Here is a 14,404-nt window from a genome sequence, read left to right on the forward strand (position 1 = left end):
TTGCCAAGAGTGACACAGATATCACCCCAACAGCACTACTACAACCAGGCAGCCGTTTTGGCAAAACTACACCTCATTTCTATTTCTCCCCAATTAGATAAACACACACGCACACTTCACAACAAGAAGCAACATCAACCCAACAGCAACCACTTTACCGACTGAGTCCACCATGTCGAGCTTCCCCCAAGAGCTGCCACCCCGCCCAGGCGCCGGAGGAGGCAATGGCAGCGCTGGTGCCGGTGGTAGCTGGAAGGACCGCAACTGCCCCAACATGCGGACCTGCTGGGCCTTCAGCTGGGAGGCCTACAGCCTGAAGACGTCGGACAAGGCCCAACTGGGCCGGCGCATCTGCATGTGGCTGATCCTGCTGGTGCGGACCGCCATGTCGATCCTGGGCATCGTCCGCGATGCCCTCTGGGGCCACATCGTCTCCGTCATCGTCTTCTCCATCCTGGCCGTCCTGGGCTTCTTCTTCATCGCCTGGTGCCTGGCCCAGATCGGCGAGGTCCGCGGCCGACGCCGCGTCTTGGGGCTCATGGTGGTAAGTTTATCTGCTTATGCACGCACGCAGTGAATGAAACGGTCTTTCCTTTCGTCAACTTATATACTAATGGTTGGAACTGCTGCACTTAGGGTCGCTTGCACTTTGACATCTTTCTGGCGCTGTTCGGCATCATTCACCTGGGCATCTTTATAGCCGCCATCTTCCCGCACGCGCAGGTGGGCTTGAGCGTGTTGTGGCTGGTCTTGTGGGCGGCCATCTTTGCGGTAGCCTGGATCGCCACCTGGCCTGCCGAGCAAGACAGCCAGGTCTAGGCTCCCTTCATCGGTTCCGCATCTTCTTGAACGGTCATGGTTATGAATAAAGGAGTTCCCTGGATGGGGAGTTACTGTATTATAATGCACACTCTTTATTGAACCAACTTCACCTTCGTGCGTTTCGCTCCAGGGCTACTATGACCAGCTCCGTAAAATCAACCTCGATGGTTGGAAACGATGCTGGACCTGTCATACGTTCGTTTCTGCAGACGTGCCCGCTCGATGCCGCTGGTTGCCCATCCAGGCAACTTCCCAATTCGTAACCATGGCTTGTCATAAAGATGCCATAATCGATATACAGAACCTAGTCTTGTCCCTGCTGTTTCCTCTGCTCCTGTACCTGCTCCTTTCGTTACCCATTTGGCTGCTGTGATGACAGATAGATTCCTGCGGTCGCTAAGCCCCTGTGAGGATAAACCATTCAAGTTTCTTCGAGAATAAGCACTTCTACAGAATGGCTATCACTGTAGTAATCGTTTATCCCACTGTTGTGTTATGGAATAAGTGGAATAATCAAGACGAGTGTTGTTGATGGAATGCCCGGGCATCATCACAACGTACACAGGCGCTTAGTAGTCTTCCAGCTTGTAGACCTCGTACGCCGGCTCTTCGTACGGGTGAGCCCTGCAACGCCATCTCACAAGTCAGATATCTCTTCAGTCACGACATTCTTACTTAAGTAGGCAACAGCAGATCGTCGTCGGAATACTCCCGATGAGGCAAAACCTCTGCCTCGGCAACAATCAAGTCAAGTAGATACTTACTCCTTCAGCGCTGCGACCGCCTTCTTGACCGTGTCCTCGCCCACGCACAGCGTCTCGACCCGCGCCTCCTCGACCTCCTCGAGCTGGCCGATGGCGCCGATGTGCGGGTTAGCCGCATCCCCTGGGCGGAACTGCCCTGTCCCCAGGCTGCTCGTCCAGGCGCACTCGGTGTAGCCCCCGAGGCCCGGGTACCGCCCCGCGCCCGCCGCGAAGATGGCGCGCTTGCAGGCCGCAGCCGCCGGGGGGGGCGTGAAAAAGACGAGCTTGAAGCGCTTAGTGGTGGCAGAGATGGCAGAGGCCATGGTGATGTTATCTTGATTGTTCGCGCAGTTCAGGTTCGCAGTTTCTTTCGCGAAAGAGAATGCAGGATCTCTGAGAGATAAAGCGGTATGACCGTGAACTGCAAGAGATGCACAAATCCACTAAACTGGTTCAAAGATGTGCTGCCTATTGTCCGTTATCCCCTGGGATACAGCGCTGTTGGGTGTAAGTGAGCAGCGGGCGGGCTTGGTTAACTGGGGTCTGCCGGGTTACCCCGCCTTCCGCAATTGCAATAACAAAAAGTTGATGACATATGCTGGCCCGGTCAGTCGCCGCCGAATCCGATCCAACATAGGAATTCTGTTTTCGCCATTTACCTTCCACAAATCAGTCTCCCCCTCGAGACACTGACTTGGTTTGGCGAGTCGGCCCCATTTCCTCGGTGTTCCTTTCACTCACCCACCCACGCCCACGATGCGCTCCCGCTGCACAAACTCCGCGTCGGCTGCGCGACTCTTCGTGCAGCTCTCTAAGACTTGCGCGCAACAGCCGTCGCAACGCGCCCCTCTCGACATCCTCCTCCCCGCCTCGGCCAGGCGTTTCCACAGCGGCCTCGTCGTCCCTCGACCAAGGGTCGTGCCCAGTGCTTCTCACTTCAAGAGCAGCCCAGCACCGACCTCCTCCTTACCCAAGAGAACAGCAGGAGCATGCGCTGCTGCCCCGACGACAATGACGAGGAGCTTCGGCTCGACTAGCGCCCGGCAAATGACGCAGGCCATCTACAACCCGCAAAAGGACGAAGACGGCAACGACATGGTCCTCGAGATCACGCCCCGCGCCGCCAACGTATGTGTACCTCTCTTGTCCTTTGCCTCTGTGCCCACCGTCACTTGTCCACCTCTCCCCAGAAGAAAAGTAACCTCGGCTAACCTCTCCAACGTAACAATAGCGCCTCTCCCAAATCATGGAAAAAGACAAGAACCCCTACCTCGCCCTGCGCATCCAAGTCGAGTCGGGCGGCTGCCACGGCTTCCAGTACCTCATGTCCCTGACGACTCTGCCCGCCTCCCTGCACTCGGGTAGCGGCCAGGCGGACGCGACGCCCCCTTCACCACAAGCGACGGCCGAGGCCGGCGAGAACTCGACAACGACGGACACGGCGGCCTCGGAGCCCGGCGTAGGCGAGGAAGACACCGTGTTCGCCTTTGTGAAAGAAGGAGGCGAGGTCGATTCGCTCGCGACCGGCCCCAAGATCGTGCTCGATGCGCCGAGCCTGGAACTCCTCAAGGGCAGCAAGGTCGACTACACCATGGAGCTGATCGGCAGCCAGTTCAAGATTGTGGACAACCCCTTGGCCTCGAGCAGTTGCGGCTGCGGAACCAGCTTCGATATCAAGGCCTGAAGGGGCTAGGCTATTCAACCAACTATGTACTACTAGACGAGACGACACAAGCTCAGATGATACCTAGAAGTAGAACGAGGGGCGACAAGCGAATGCTTTCCTGTACACATCATGCCGAATCCCACAGTGGGCCATTCCATGCATAGATAGATACCTAAGGTTCAGTCAAATTGAACATTGCCATTGATAAGACCCAGCATCTTCTCAAAAACATGAACTGAAATTGTAGCTTCATGAGAACGTGACTTAGTGCGGGATACTCTGGAGACGGGAATAGGGAACGGTAATCAGAAGTAGCAAGAACATATGTATCAAATCCAAAGGGTGGAAGGGAAGAGACTACGGAACATATGTAAGATACAGACTTCGCATATCAATGGTGGGCTTCAAGGAAGGATGGGGTGGTCATCAAAATGTCAATTCATGGGTACTAAAGCTGCCACAGCCTTTCTTAACGCCGATCAGCCATGCAACGAAACAATGCCGTTGGAATCCCTATAAACCTTGCCGATTTTGTCCCAACCCCAAATTCATGAAAAAAAGCAGAACCCAATCCCATCATCGTGAAACTTTTTAGTTCATCTGGCGGATGAGGGCGTTGATCTTGTCCTCACGGTTACCCAGGTCACCACCCTCAATGAAGTGCTTGAACTTGCGGACGTGGAAGCCGCCGTTGGGGTTGGACAGCTTGAAGGGCCACAGGAAGTTGCATGCCTGCTTGAAGTTGGGGCCGACGGTGTAGATCTCGTGGACCAGATCCTCCATACAGACAATGCCGTACTGGCCGAGGGACTCCTCGATGATGGCGTTGTCGGTCAGGGCAACACGCTGCTTGTCGACCTTTCCGTAACCGCGCTTGTAGATGAGCTCCTTGATGCTCTTCAGGTTGGGGTAACCGTAGGCGACCCAGGGCTCGACGATCTTGATCATCTCCTGGGTGGCCTTGGTGAGCTTGACGAAGACACCGTTGTTGATCTGGAGGAGACGGAGGAGTTGGAGGATCTTGCGGGGCTTGGGGGCGATCTTGTTGATACCCTTGATGCGGATCACGAAGACCAGCTTGTCCTCAGCAGGGACCTGGAAGGCACCGTCCTGCTTGGCGACACGAGCGAGGCGGACCTTCTCGCGCTCACCATCGCGGTACTCCTTGACGTACTTCTCAGCACGCTTGAAGATGACACCACGCTTCTCCTTGTTGATCTGCAATCAGATGTGTTAGCAAAGCTGGTTTGTCAAACATGCTCAAATAGGTGAAAGCGGTTTCGTCCTCAATAAATCAGACCCGAAAGATGGTATTTTGCAACAGCATTGACCGTAGGTCTAGTCGGCAAGTGGTTTGTTGTGCATCACGTTGAGGACCACCAATGTGTGTGGAAGGGAGAAAATGGTTGAAGCTTACCTTCTTGCGCTGCTCGATCTCGGCAGTGCGCTCAGCGCGAGCCTTCTCCTGGCTCTTGCGCTTCTTGAGCAGAGTCTCAGGGACGTTGATCTGGTCCTTGGTAGGGACGGTGCTGTTGTGACATGCGGGTTAGTACGTAGTCCACGAAATTTGCAATGTACAGAGAACGCTTTCGCGAATTCAGTGTACAAGGGGGAGCGCCGGTTGGAGAACTGCCGATCGGCTGCGACATTCTCAGCGGTGGCTAACTCGATGATAATAGATTTAATCGGTGAGATCTTGCTCAAGGGAAACCAAGCGAGGACTATGCCAAGCTGGACCCAAGAGCTACACTCATCCGACAACACCTCAGGACAATGAAGCCCGAGTGCTTTTGCACGCTTGATGCCGTGGCCATGCGACAGACATTTTCAGTACTGTTGCAAGACCAGGCATAGACAGGCGGCAGATGTATTTAAGAGGGAAGATGCTAGCAAAAGCCTTCTTCGTCTCCAACACCCCGAGAAACATCTCTACTGCCGCCAAGTCACCTCGGTGGTGGCCTGACGAGCAGAGGGAGAAACTCGAGAGGGATCAAGCCCGACGTGCTGCTGCCTGTGTGCTGTTCCATCTAATTAAAGATTCCACAGGCAAGGCCGCAGGGCACCGGCTGAGAGGACCACGGACAATCTCGCAAGTAATCCAGAACCGGGCATTTGGAAACAAGAGAGAAAGAGAGACATCAGGGATGGGCGTACGTTGACTTGGTGCCGGCCATTGTGACGGTGGGTTGATCTGAGGCTGGAAGATCGGGATGGTCGGTTAGTAGTTGTCGGAGATGGAGAGCTGAGGTCGAAGAGAAGTCGAAATTTCTGAAGCAGTAGGAACTTTTCCTCGCGACAAAAATTGCCAGTGGAGAGCGGAGACGGGCAAAAGATTGTGTGGGTGCTGGACAGGTTGAATTAGCGGGTTCTGCTCAAGCTGTGCGGCCAATGGGAGAGCTGCAGCGAGGGCGGTCGGGGTTGGTGGGGTTGAATTGGCAGAGGTCCAGGCGATTAGGGCTTTTTCTGCCGTTCTCGACCGCCACAATCTGAGATCCAACCCTAATTGTGCCTCGACCCAATTCAAGCTGTGGAAGTGCACTTTACGCCAGAAAGTGCGGAAAAGTACTAGCAAACGCCAAGGCCCTGCCCCCCAGTGTGTGTCGGTGATATTTCTCGATTTGCGGTCACGCTCTTCATTTTCTCTACCCGTCCATCCATCCATCAACCACACCACCCGAGGATTTCAGAGAAGTCAACTCAGTCAACATGCCTCCCAAGAAGACTCCCGCCGCTCCTAAGGAGAACATCTCCCTGGGCCCCCAGGTCCGTGAGGGTAAGTCAAATCAATCAATCCACCTGCAGATCCAGTTCCCCCAGGTCCTTCGCCATGGTTCAGATTTCCCGTTCGAAATTTTGGACATCAGATCCAGAAGAGGGCAAAACTGGTCTTGTGGCGGAGGAGGGGCAATGGGCAAATTGGTCTACGAGAAATGAATTGGCCGCTGACATGACCGTGTCCCACAGGTGAGCTCGTCTTCGGCGTCGCTCGTATCTTCGCCTCCTTCAACGACACCTTCGTCCACGTCACCGATCTGTCCGGCCGTGAGACCATCTGCCGTGTCACCGGTGGTATGAAGGTCAAGGCCGACCGTGACGAGTCATCCCCCTACGCCGCCATGTTGGCCGCCCAGGACGTCGCCGTCCGCTGCAAGGAGCTCGGCATCAACGCCCTCCACATCAAGATCCGCGCCACCGGTGGTAACGGCACCAAGACCCCCGGCCCCGGTGCCCAGTCCGCCCTGCGCGCCCTGGCCCGTTCCGGCATGCGCATCGGCCGCATCGAGGACGTCACCCCCACCCCCTCCGACAGCACCCGCAGAAAGGGTGGTCGCCGTGGTCGTCGTCTCTGAACGCCATACTTCGTATCACTGGTTACGAAGGGTGGTTTGCTCGCTTTCACTCTCTTCCTGGGTTGCCAAGCTGCTGGATGGGTTTTTACGACAGTTTACGACTATTAGGGACTTGAGATGAGGAAAGACGGACACACAACGGAAAAAGAAAAAGTAACGGGGTTTTGGAACGACAACAAACGTGTCAAAGCGAGGTTTTGCATCATCTGACTGCTCTCCTTCTCTGGGAGCTCTTCTGTGTGCGGTGGCATCAATACGTGGAGAACGGCGGTTTACTCTGCCTGGTCTCCGTAGCACTAGACTACTACCAATCAAGATAATGAAGCTGGCTTGACAAATAAGCCATTTCGTTGTCAACATGATGCTTCTCCTCGCACACCTTACACTGCTTGACAAGACCTTGGCATGAATCTGACTGCATATCGTGTAACCTTGGCAACCCAGTTCGCAAGTGACAAGTAATGTTTTGTTTGATTAACACTGTATCGATTCTCTATGCTGCTGGTCTAATGAGCTCTTCGCTAGTCTTGAGGGAAATGAATCGCAACTATGTGTGTAGAAGGCATGAAACTGAGCCGCCGGTATGACAGAAACGCCTCTCCCAATGCAATGGTATCTTCGCGTACTCCGTCTCGTCTCTCCTTCGTCACTCTCCCCAAATTAATAGCTTACATACCCCCTACACGATAAATAACATATGTGATCGTCTACTTTGCCTGACTTGGGGTCCACAGGGAGTCTCATTCCCGCAGCGTCCAGATCCCGCGCATGGTGCTCCCCGTCTTGTCCATCTTGGCGACGCGGTTGAGCACCTCCTTGAACACCTCGACCCGGCGCGAGGTGCGGCACTTGGCGTCGAAGTGGTCCTTGATAGCCTTGGTGGGCACGCGGCCCCCGTGCGCCCGAATGAAGGCGATGAGGTCCCGCGAGAACTGCGCGGCCAACGAGTCGGTGCTCTCCGGACCTGCTCCTGCTGCCGCGGGCGTCGAGCGACCAGAGATGGTGGCCGGGGAGGAGCTCGAGGTATTGTTGTTGTTCAGGCCCTGCCGGTTCGCGAGGTTCGCCAGGATCGCCCCCGAGCTGGGCCCTGCTGCTCCTCTTCCACCCCGTCCGCCTCGAGGCCGCGAGCTGGGAGCAGAAGAAGAGGAGGAGGGAAGAGGAGGGATCTCAAGGTGACGATGACGAACGGGAGCTGCTGCGGGAGCGGCAGAAGCTGCAGTGGTAAATTCGCCAGTGTCGGTCACTGTACCGGCCGGGGTGCGCCGGGCCTCCTCGTGCGCTCTTCGAAGCGACGCCGTGGCCGCGGCGGCCACGCGATCGACTTCCCGCTTGTGCAGGCTATCCCGCGTCGTCTGCCCGCTGGCGCCGCCCATGATCTCGTCGTGCTGGTGGGCCGAGTGCACACCCGCGCGGGCGAAGATGCCCTGCATGATGCGAGCCTCCTCCGTAGGCGGCGGCTCCGATGCCGGATCGGTCTGGTAGTCCTCAAGCTTCGCGACGCCGTTGATCCCGAGCAGGTCTTGTGGGTCGTCGGTGTGAGTACCAGTAGTAAGTGTTGGTTGTTCCGAGTTTGACGTCTCATTCTTCTGCTCCAACTTGACCTTGGAATCCTTGAACAGCCTGCCCGTCTCCGTCTCCTCTTCGGCATCGCCCAGCGTGAACAAGTCGTGCAAGTTGTGCAAGTCCAGAGCCGTACGCTGCTTGGGATCCTTGAGGACTTTGTTGCTCAGGAACTGCTTGAAGATCTGCCGATGATAGATCTTCTCCTCGATGGTGCCACGCAGCATCAGCCGGTAAATGGTGACATCCTTCTTCTGCCCCAACCGCCACGCCCGCTCGCGCGCCTGCACATCTGTCGACGGGTTCCAGTCCGGGTCAAAAATGACGACGCGGTTCGCGCCCGTCAGGTTGACGCCCAGCCCGCCGACCTTGGTCGTCAGAAGAAAGACGTCTAGCTCCGGATCCCCGTTGAACTCGTCTACGAGGGCCTGTCGGTGCTTGACGGCCGTGCTGCCATCCATCCGGAGGTACTTGAAATTGCCCAGGTTCTGGATGAACTTCTCCAGGATGTCCAGCATTAGCACACCTTGGCTGAAGAGGAGCGTCTTGTGGCCTTGCCTCTTCCACAATTGCAGTGCCCCTTTGAGCACTGCCATCTTGCCAGACTTGTGCACAGAGCCCCAATCCTCGGAGACTCTGGACTTCAACTTGGGATCTACCAAATCAGGATGATTGCAGATTTTGCGTAGGATATCGATTCCGGCTAACGGCTGGAGTTTCTTGCTCATTATAGCGTTGATTTCTCCAGAGTCAAGGAATCGCTGGTACGCCTCTCGCTGTTCTCGCGTCAAGTCGCAGAACAGCACCAACTCGGTCTTCTTGGGTAGATCGGCAGCCACGTCGGCCTTCATCCTCTGCAACAAGTAGGGGCTGATGGTGTCCTTCAAAATCCCCGCACACTTTTCTGCCGTCATGACTTCCAGGTTGGACGCATTTGCGTATCCGCCCATCCTGATAGGCAACTCGATGTTCCGGCGGAAGTCGGCCAGGTTGCCCAGGCGCATTGGGGAAAACGAAGTCGAACAGGGACCAGAGCTCTGTCAGGTTGTTTTGCATAGGCGTTCCTGACAGAATGACCCGATTCGATGTTCGCAGTTCCTTGCAGTATACGGTGATGGCAGCGTGTGGGTTGCGGATCTTGTGGCCTTCATCCAACACCGCATAGCCCCATTCAACGGGGATGAGTATGTCGCCGTATGTCTGAACTCCGGCATAGGTTGTGACGAGCACATGGCCTTGGTTCACTACTCGATCCACAATGTTGCGTGCGGCTTTGCTGGATCGCTTTACACTGCTCCGTTCACGCCAATCAAGTTCTTCGTCCTCCATCGCGTCTTCATTGCGAACGTTGAGCAGTCCGCTGCCAGAGGCGTGCAAGATCGAGACTCTCAGGGACGGCCACCAGCGATGGAATTCGTTGACCCACTGCCTCAGAAGAGTGGCCGGAGCAACCACAATGACGGGCTTATCGAGCTGTCCGCTGTGGTGCAGGGCAGCAACAAAGGACACCATCTGAATGGTTTTGCCTACGACAGTCATTAGCCTTTCCCCAAGTCGGTATGCAAAATAGAGGAGGGAACATACCGAGACCCATCTCGTCACCTAGAATTCCTCCAGTGCCCCGGGCATAAAGCTCAGACAACCATTGTATACCAGTTTTCTGGTAGTCATACAAAGCCTGATGGATATCGCCAGGTAGTGCCAGATCGTTCTCGAGCACTTGGTCCGGAACTCTAGGATGCGGTTTCAGCCATTCGGCCTTATCGTCGTCTTGGTCTGCCTCATCATCTTCAGCGCCTGTGTCTGCCCCCTGCGCAAGCCGGACTCTGCGTCTTTCGCGACGTCTTGCCTCGATCCACTCGGCCAGCCGTGTCTGGTAAGATTGCTCGTTACCATCGTCGATTTGGCTCAGGTCCACCTTCTCGTCGCCCCCCTTAGATCCCTTGGACTTCTTTTGCGGTACCTTGCGGGGCCGCTCCGTCATATCATAATCATCTGACTCGTCATCATCCACGGCGTCGTCAAGAAACTCGTCCTCGGGTGCAGCAGGCTTCGGGCGAGAGCGACGAGGAGAGGGTTCATCTGACGAGTCCCTAGCGCCAGCTAACTTACGCTTCTTGCGCGGGCGCAAAGAGAACTCCGACTCTACTGCCCTCGAAGATGCCCGTGGAGGCGTTGGTACCGATGGCTCCTCCGGCTCTTCGGACACGCTGGAAATTCCAGGTGCCGGGAGATACTTGTGCGACCTTGGCCCAAGGCTATTCTGCTGGTCCTTCTTCTCGGCTTCATCGGCCGCTGCTTCCTCTTCGGCCTCGACCAAGACGTTGGCCAGCTCTCCATCGACCAGTTCCGTGCGGCGGTTTGAGACCTTGGCGAGCGGGGTGATCTTGCCCGTGCGGACCAAGAAGGCTTGCTGGCTTTCGCCGGGCAGCTTTCGCTTGGTGCTCTGGGACTCGGGGTTCGCATCCTTGTTCTGGTGTCGCTCTTGGATGCGGGCGCTGCAGTCGGCAATGTCGCTTTGGCAGATCTGGATTTCTTGGTCGAGTCTCGCAATCTCTTCGCGAATCTTGGTCTTGACGTCGGGCTTGCCTATCGTCTTGGCGAGTCTGTCCTGTTGTGACTTCTTCTGGGCCTCGAGCTTGCGGATGCTGGCCTGGGCACGCTCGATGCGCTTCTCGTCGCCCTTGTCGTCGCGGGCAATCAGGGCCAGATTGCCCTGGTGGGAGATCTCGCGCTCGAGGTCGTCTTGATCGCGGACATTGGAAGTAAGGGTCTTCAGGATCGCGGCCTCGTCAAATGCATCGGTATCGACCCCAGAACCTTCGTTTCCGGGGCCGGCGGCCGAGGTTGCCATGTTCTCGGCCATGGGCGCTTCGTTTGGTTGCGCGGCTTCCTCGTCGTTTTCTTTGTTGCGCGTGGGGCGGTCCTCGCCCACCTCCATCTCGGACTTCATGAAAAGTCCCGGCTGCCTGCGGAAAAGTTCACCGGAGTGCAATGTGGAAGTGCTGACATATGTTGGTGACGAAGTAACGAGAAAAGCACAGGCAGGTCGAAGCGTTGCCGGTGGCAAAGTTTGAATGTTTGAGGGCCGTTATTGTTCACAGCATATCTGGAAGCCCCGTAAATATGTATGTTTCTTTGTACCTAATACGAATTGAATACAGAAGGCATCCCGCTTCGGCGACGGCGACGGGACTGCAGACCCTAGGCAGGCGGGAAGCTGCCTAGTTCTTTATTGCGACAGGTATTGAATGACGCAGAAGACCCAATATCGGGCTGACTGCCGATCCAACTATATCCACTCCTGCCTGCTGCCTTCCGTATCGATAACCTTAATTGGCCTACCCGGCGTTAGGCGGACCTAATACGCCCCTCGGTATTACATTGCTTGCAGCCAACCTACCTGAAGTTTAGCCAAGCAATGCTACATCTTATCTACCTGCAGTATCCATTGTGCATCCAGACATTGACAGCCGGGGCTATGTAACCTGGCAGTTACATACAACAAAGAACCTTCGTCCACATCCATAATGTGATCAGTTTCTACTCATGCCAGATCCGATGTACTAACCCCAGGTAGGTAGGTGATGATGAATCGGGTAGGCAGTCGGCTACATGCATATATCAGATCAGGGCCTATCTCAGCTGGGAATCAAGTGATCGGCACCACCTGCCCCCATTATGTGGACAGCATCCCAAATGCGGGAGCCCTGCATGGCATGTGGCCCTGACCTTATCTTATGTCTTCGATGTCAAGACTGTACCCCTACCGCATGCTGTCTACTGGGTAAACGATGGAAATGACTGTCAAGAGTTAGTTACAGTTTTTTTTTTTATGCCCGTCATACCAACGTGGATATATTTAGCAGCTGGCTTCTCAATCGGCACCCACCTCCCTTGCTTCCCGCCGGATGTCCAGCAAAGGTCATTTTTTTTAACTCACCATTAGCAAGATATACAGAATTAACAGGGCAAGTGTTTACATTAATCTTAGCTGTATGCTTGCGCGCGGTGGTGGGACGACCAGGCACGGGGTGGCTAAGCCACCGTTGGGATAGCTAGCTGGCAGTTGAAAAGCAGGTTGGGTATTTCGTTATAGCGCCCTTGGCCGGGCTCCTGACTTCCAGCCTCAATTACCCTTGCCATCAAGCGCACCTTGCTTCCTGTACTGCGGCGGCTGCTTCTGGAGTTTCCCCATCGGTTACCCCTGATGTGGTCATTCCGTGTGACTGCAAAATACTCAGAGGTGGAAGAATGATGACTGGTAAGAATAGGATACGATAGATTCTAGGACTAGGAGAATGACCGTGTATGCGTTCCCTGCTACAGCGAACCTCCATCGTATAGTACTCTTCAACTTATTTCTGGGCCATGCCCGATCTTCTGTAAGCACGACCACAGAGTTAGCTTACTACAACCTTGGCGTCTGTACCACCCGCACACAATACGTTCAGGTCACGCAACAGCCAACGCTTCCTCATCCGGGGTTTCATGTCACACACTTACTCGTCGGCCAACCCAGATAACGCATGGCAATGCCACCTACTACATCGGGGCGAATCACAAGAGCTTGTCAGTGTATGTTCTGCTGTTGGTGTGGCGGAGAGCGCACACCGGGGACATGGCTTGGCATCCCTTGTGCTACCGTGGTGGACAGTCGTGATCGCGTATAGGTGCTTGTTCAAAGTCCAGTGCAGAGGCAGACACAGCCCTATGGCAAGACGACGATGGCGTGTTCGGCTCAGTCGAAGCGAGCCGTTACATGCCATGTAGCAAATCCAGTAGGATCGACATAGAGCAAGGAAGAGAAGCGATGTTTGTCACTAGAATAGAGATATCGAGATTACAAGCATGGTCCCTCGCGTTCCAAGCAAACACGGCGATATAGGGCTGTGTCCTCGTGCCGCCATCTTGAAAAGCAAGACATATCCCCGAGACACAGATAGCCGGCGCCGAAGACACGAGGGCGTGCCGTGCAAGACATGGCCAGCAGACCCCTTCATTTAGCGTATACTGAATCACGGCCGGTCAATGTATATTATATGTATATGTATAAATATAGGCACACGAAGCCGTTGCGCGACGACAAAGTCCCTACCGAAATATTATGGTTCACTAAGCTCTTCCTCACCTTGCTCGCGATACTCCTCATGGCCCACGCCGCCGCAACAATGAGCACGGCCGCCGCCGTCGACCACCGCGTCGTCGTCTACTACCAGACGACCCACGTCAACAACTCAGACACCAACACCATCTCCACGCTGGGCCTCCTCCGAAACGCGGCCCAGGGGGACGTCGCCGTAACGCACGTGCTCATCGGCGCGATCCACATCGTCGACGAGGAGGAGGGCTGGATCAAGCTCAACGACTTCGCGCCCTCCCACCCGCGCTTCGACCACGTCTGGCGCGACGCCGCACAACTACAAGCCCACGGCGTCGCCGTGACGGCCATGGTCGGCGGCGCCGCGCCGGGGTCCTTCCGGCGCCTCGACGGCGACGACGGCCAGTTCGAGCGGTACTACGCCCATCTGTACCGGTTCCTCGGCGAGCACAACCTACAAGGCGTCGACCTCGACGTCGAGGAGTACATGTCCCTGGCCGGCATCGTCCGGCTCATCGACCGGCTGCGCGCCGACTTCGGCCCGTCTTTCATCATCTCGCTGGCACCCGTCGGGGCGGCCCTGCGGAAAGGCGGCGGCAACCTCAGCGGCTTCAGCTACTTCGACCTCGAGGCGCAGCGGGGGTCCTCGATCAACTTCTACAACGCCCAGTTCTACTTTGGCTGGGGCAATCCCCAGACCGCGTCCGACTACGAGGACATTGTCAACTCCGGCTTCCCCGCCCACAAGGTCACCATGGGCCTGCTGACCAGCGAGGACAACGGCAATGGGTACGTCGAGCTCAATACCGTGGCGAACACATTGAGGAGTCTGACCGCCCGGTATCCCGACTTCGGCGGGGTTGCCGCCTGGGAGTACTTCAACAGCCTGCCCGGCGGCAAAACGGCACCATGGGAGTGGGCGACCTGGATGGCAGAGGCCATGAGGGGAGGTGCGGTCACCGCGGATAAAGCCTCGAGCGCTGCATACCGCCTGAAGAAAGCTTATCACGACATTACGCAAGTGGCTCGGCGCTGGAAGAGTGAGCTGTGGCGATGGCTTAAATAGAGTCGATGGTTGCGTGTTGTGTAATGTAATTACTGTACCTGTTGTATCTCGGTCTAATTCGCATGTATATCGATACCTTTGGTCTGTACTTGTTCA

The 14,404-nt window shown here is 55.8% G+C and overlaps 7 protein-coding genes across 7 annotated transcripts; 4 read left to right on the forward strand and 3 right to left on the reverse strand.

Moving 5' to 3' along the window:
• Positions 1 to 172: 172 nt before the first annotated feature.
• PG985_009869 (uncharacterized protein) lies at positions 173 to 819 on the forward strand (the record flags this gene model as incomplete). Its single annotated transcript, XM_066829637.1, has 2 exons — positions 173 to 544; positions 637 to 819. The coding sequence occupies 2 exons, from the start codon at positions 173 to 175 to the stop codon at positions 817 to 819; spliced, it is 555 nt and encodes a 184-aa protein (XP_066682027.1).
• A 572-nt stretch (positions 820 to 1,391) lies between these two features.
• PG985_009870 (uncharacterized protein) lies at positions 1,392 to 1,888 on the reverse strand (the record flags this gene model as incomplete). Its single annotated transcript, XM_066829638.1, has 2 exons — positions 1,392 to 1,446; positions 1,587 to 1,888. The coding sequence occupies 2 exons, from the start codon at positions 1,886 to 1,888 to the stop codon at positions 1,392 to 1,394; spliced, it is 357 nt and encodes a 118-aa protein (XP_066682028.1).
• Positions 1,889 to 2,321: 433 nt separating this feature from the next.
• PG985_009871 (mitochondrial protein required for iron metabolism) lies at positions 2,322 to 3,249 on the forward strand (the record flags this gene model as incomplete). Its single annotated transcript, XM_066829639.1, has 2 exons — positions 2,322 to 2,693; positions 2,797 to 3,249. The coding sequence occupies 2 exons, from the start codon at positions 2,322 to 2,324 to the stop codon at positions 3,247 to 3,249; spliced, it is 825 nt and encodes a 274-aa protein (XP_066682029.1).
• Positions 3,250 to 3,822: 573 nt separating this feature from the next.
• PG985_009872 (60S ribosomal protein uL30) lies at positions 3,823 to 5,405 on the reverse strand (the record flags this gene model as incomplete). Its single annotated transcript, XM_066829640.1, has 3 exons — positions 3,823 to 4,449; positions 4,649 to 4,760; positions 5,386 to 5,405. 3 exons carry the CDS (start codon positions 5,403 to 5,405, stop codon positions 3,823 to 3,825), a joined length of 759 nt encoding a protein of 252 aa, XP_066682030.1.
• Positions 5,406 to 5,937: 532 nt separating this feature from the next.
• Positions 5,938 to 6,581, forward strand: PG985_009873 (40S ribosomal protein uS11; the record flags this gene model as incomplete). Its single annotated transcript, XM_066829641.1, has 2 exons — positions 5,938 to 6,004; positions 6,196 to 6,581. The coding sequence occupies 2 exons, from the start codon at positions 5,938 to 5,940 to the stop codon at positions 6,579 to 6,581; spliced, it is 453 nt and encodes a 150-aa protein (XP_066682031.1).
• A 740-nt stretch (positions 6,582 to 7,321) lies between these two features.
• Positions 7,322 to 11,082, reverse strand: PG985_009874 (uncharacterized protein; the record flags this gene model as incomplete). Its single annotated transcript, XM_066829642.1, has 3 exons — positions 7,322 to 9,178; positions 9,219 to 9,667; positions 9,726 to 11,082. The coding sequence occupies 3 exons, from the start codon at positions 11,080 to 11,082 to the stop codon at positions 7,322 to 7,324; spliced, it is 3,663 nt and encodes a 1,220-aa protein (XP_066682032.1).
• Positions 11,083 to 13,291: 2,209 nt separating this feature from the next.
• On the forward strand, positions 13,292 to 14,308 carry PG985_009875 (chitinase; the record flags this gene model as incomplete). The annotated part of the gene is made up of 1 exon (XM_066829643.1): positions 13,292 to 14,308. The coding sequence occupies one exon, from the start codon at positions 13,292 to 13,294 to the stop codon at positions 14,306 to 14,308; it is 1,017 nt and encodes a 338-aa protein (XP_066682033.1).
• Between the last annotated feature and the right edge of the window lie 96 nt (positions 14,309 to 14,404).

This window comes from Apiospora marii (genome assembly GCF_038362585.1).
Source record: "Apiospora marii strain CBS 49790 chromosome Unknown utg000006l_segment0_segment0, whole genome shotgun sequence".
NCBI lineage: Eukaryota > Fungi > Ascomycota > Sordariomycetes > Amphisphaeriales > Apiosporaceae > Apiospora > Apiospora marii.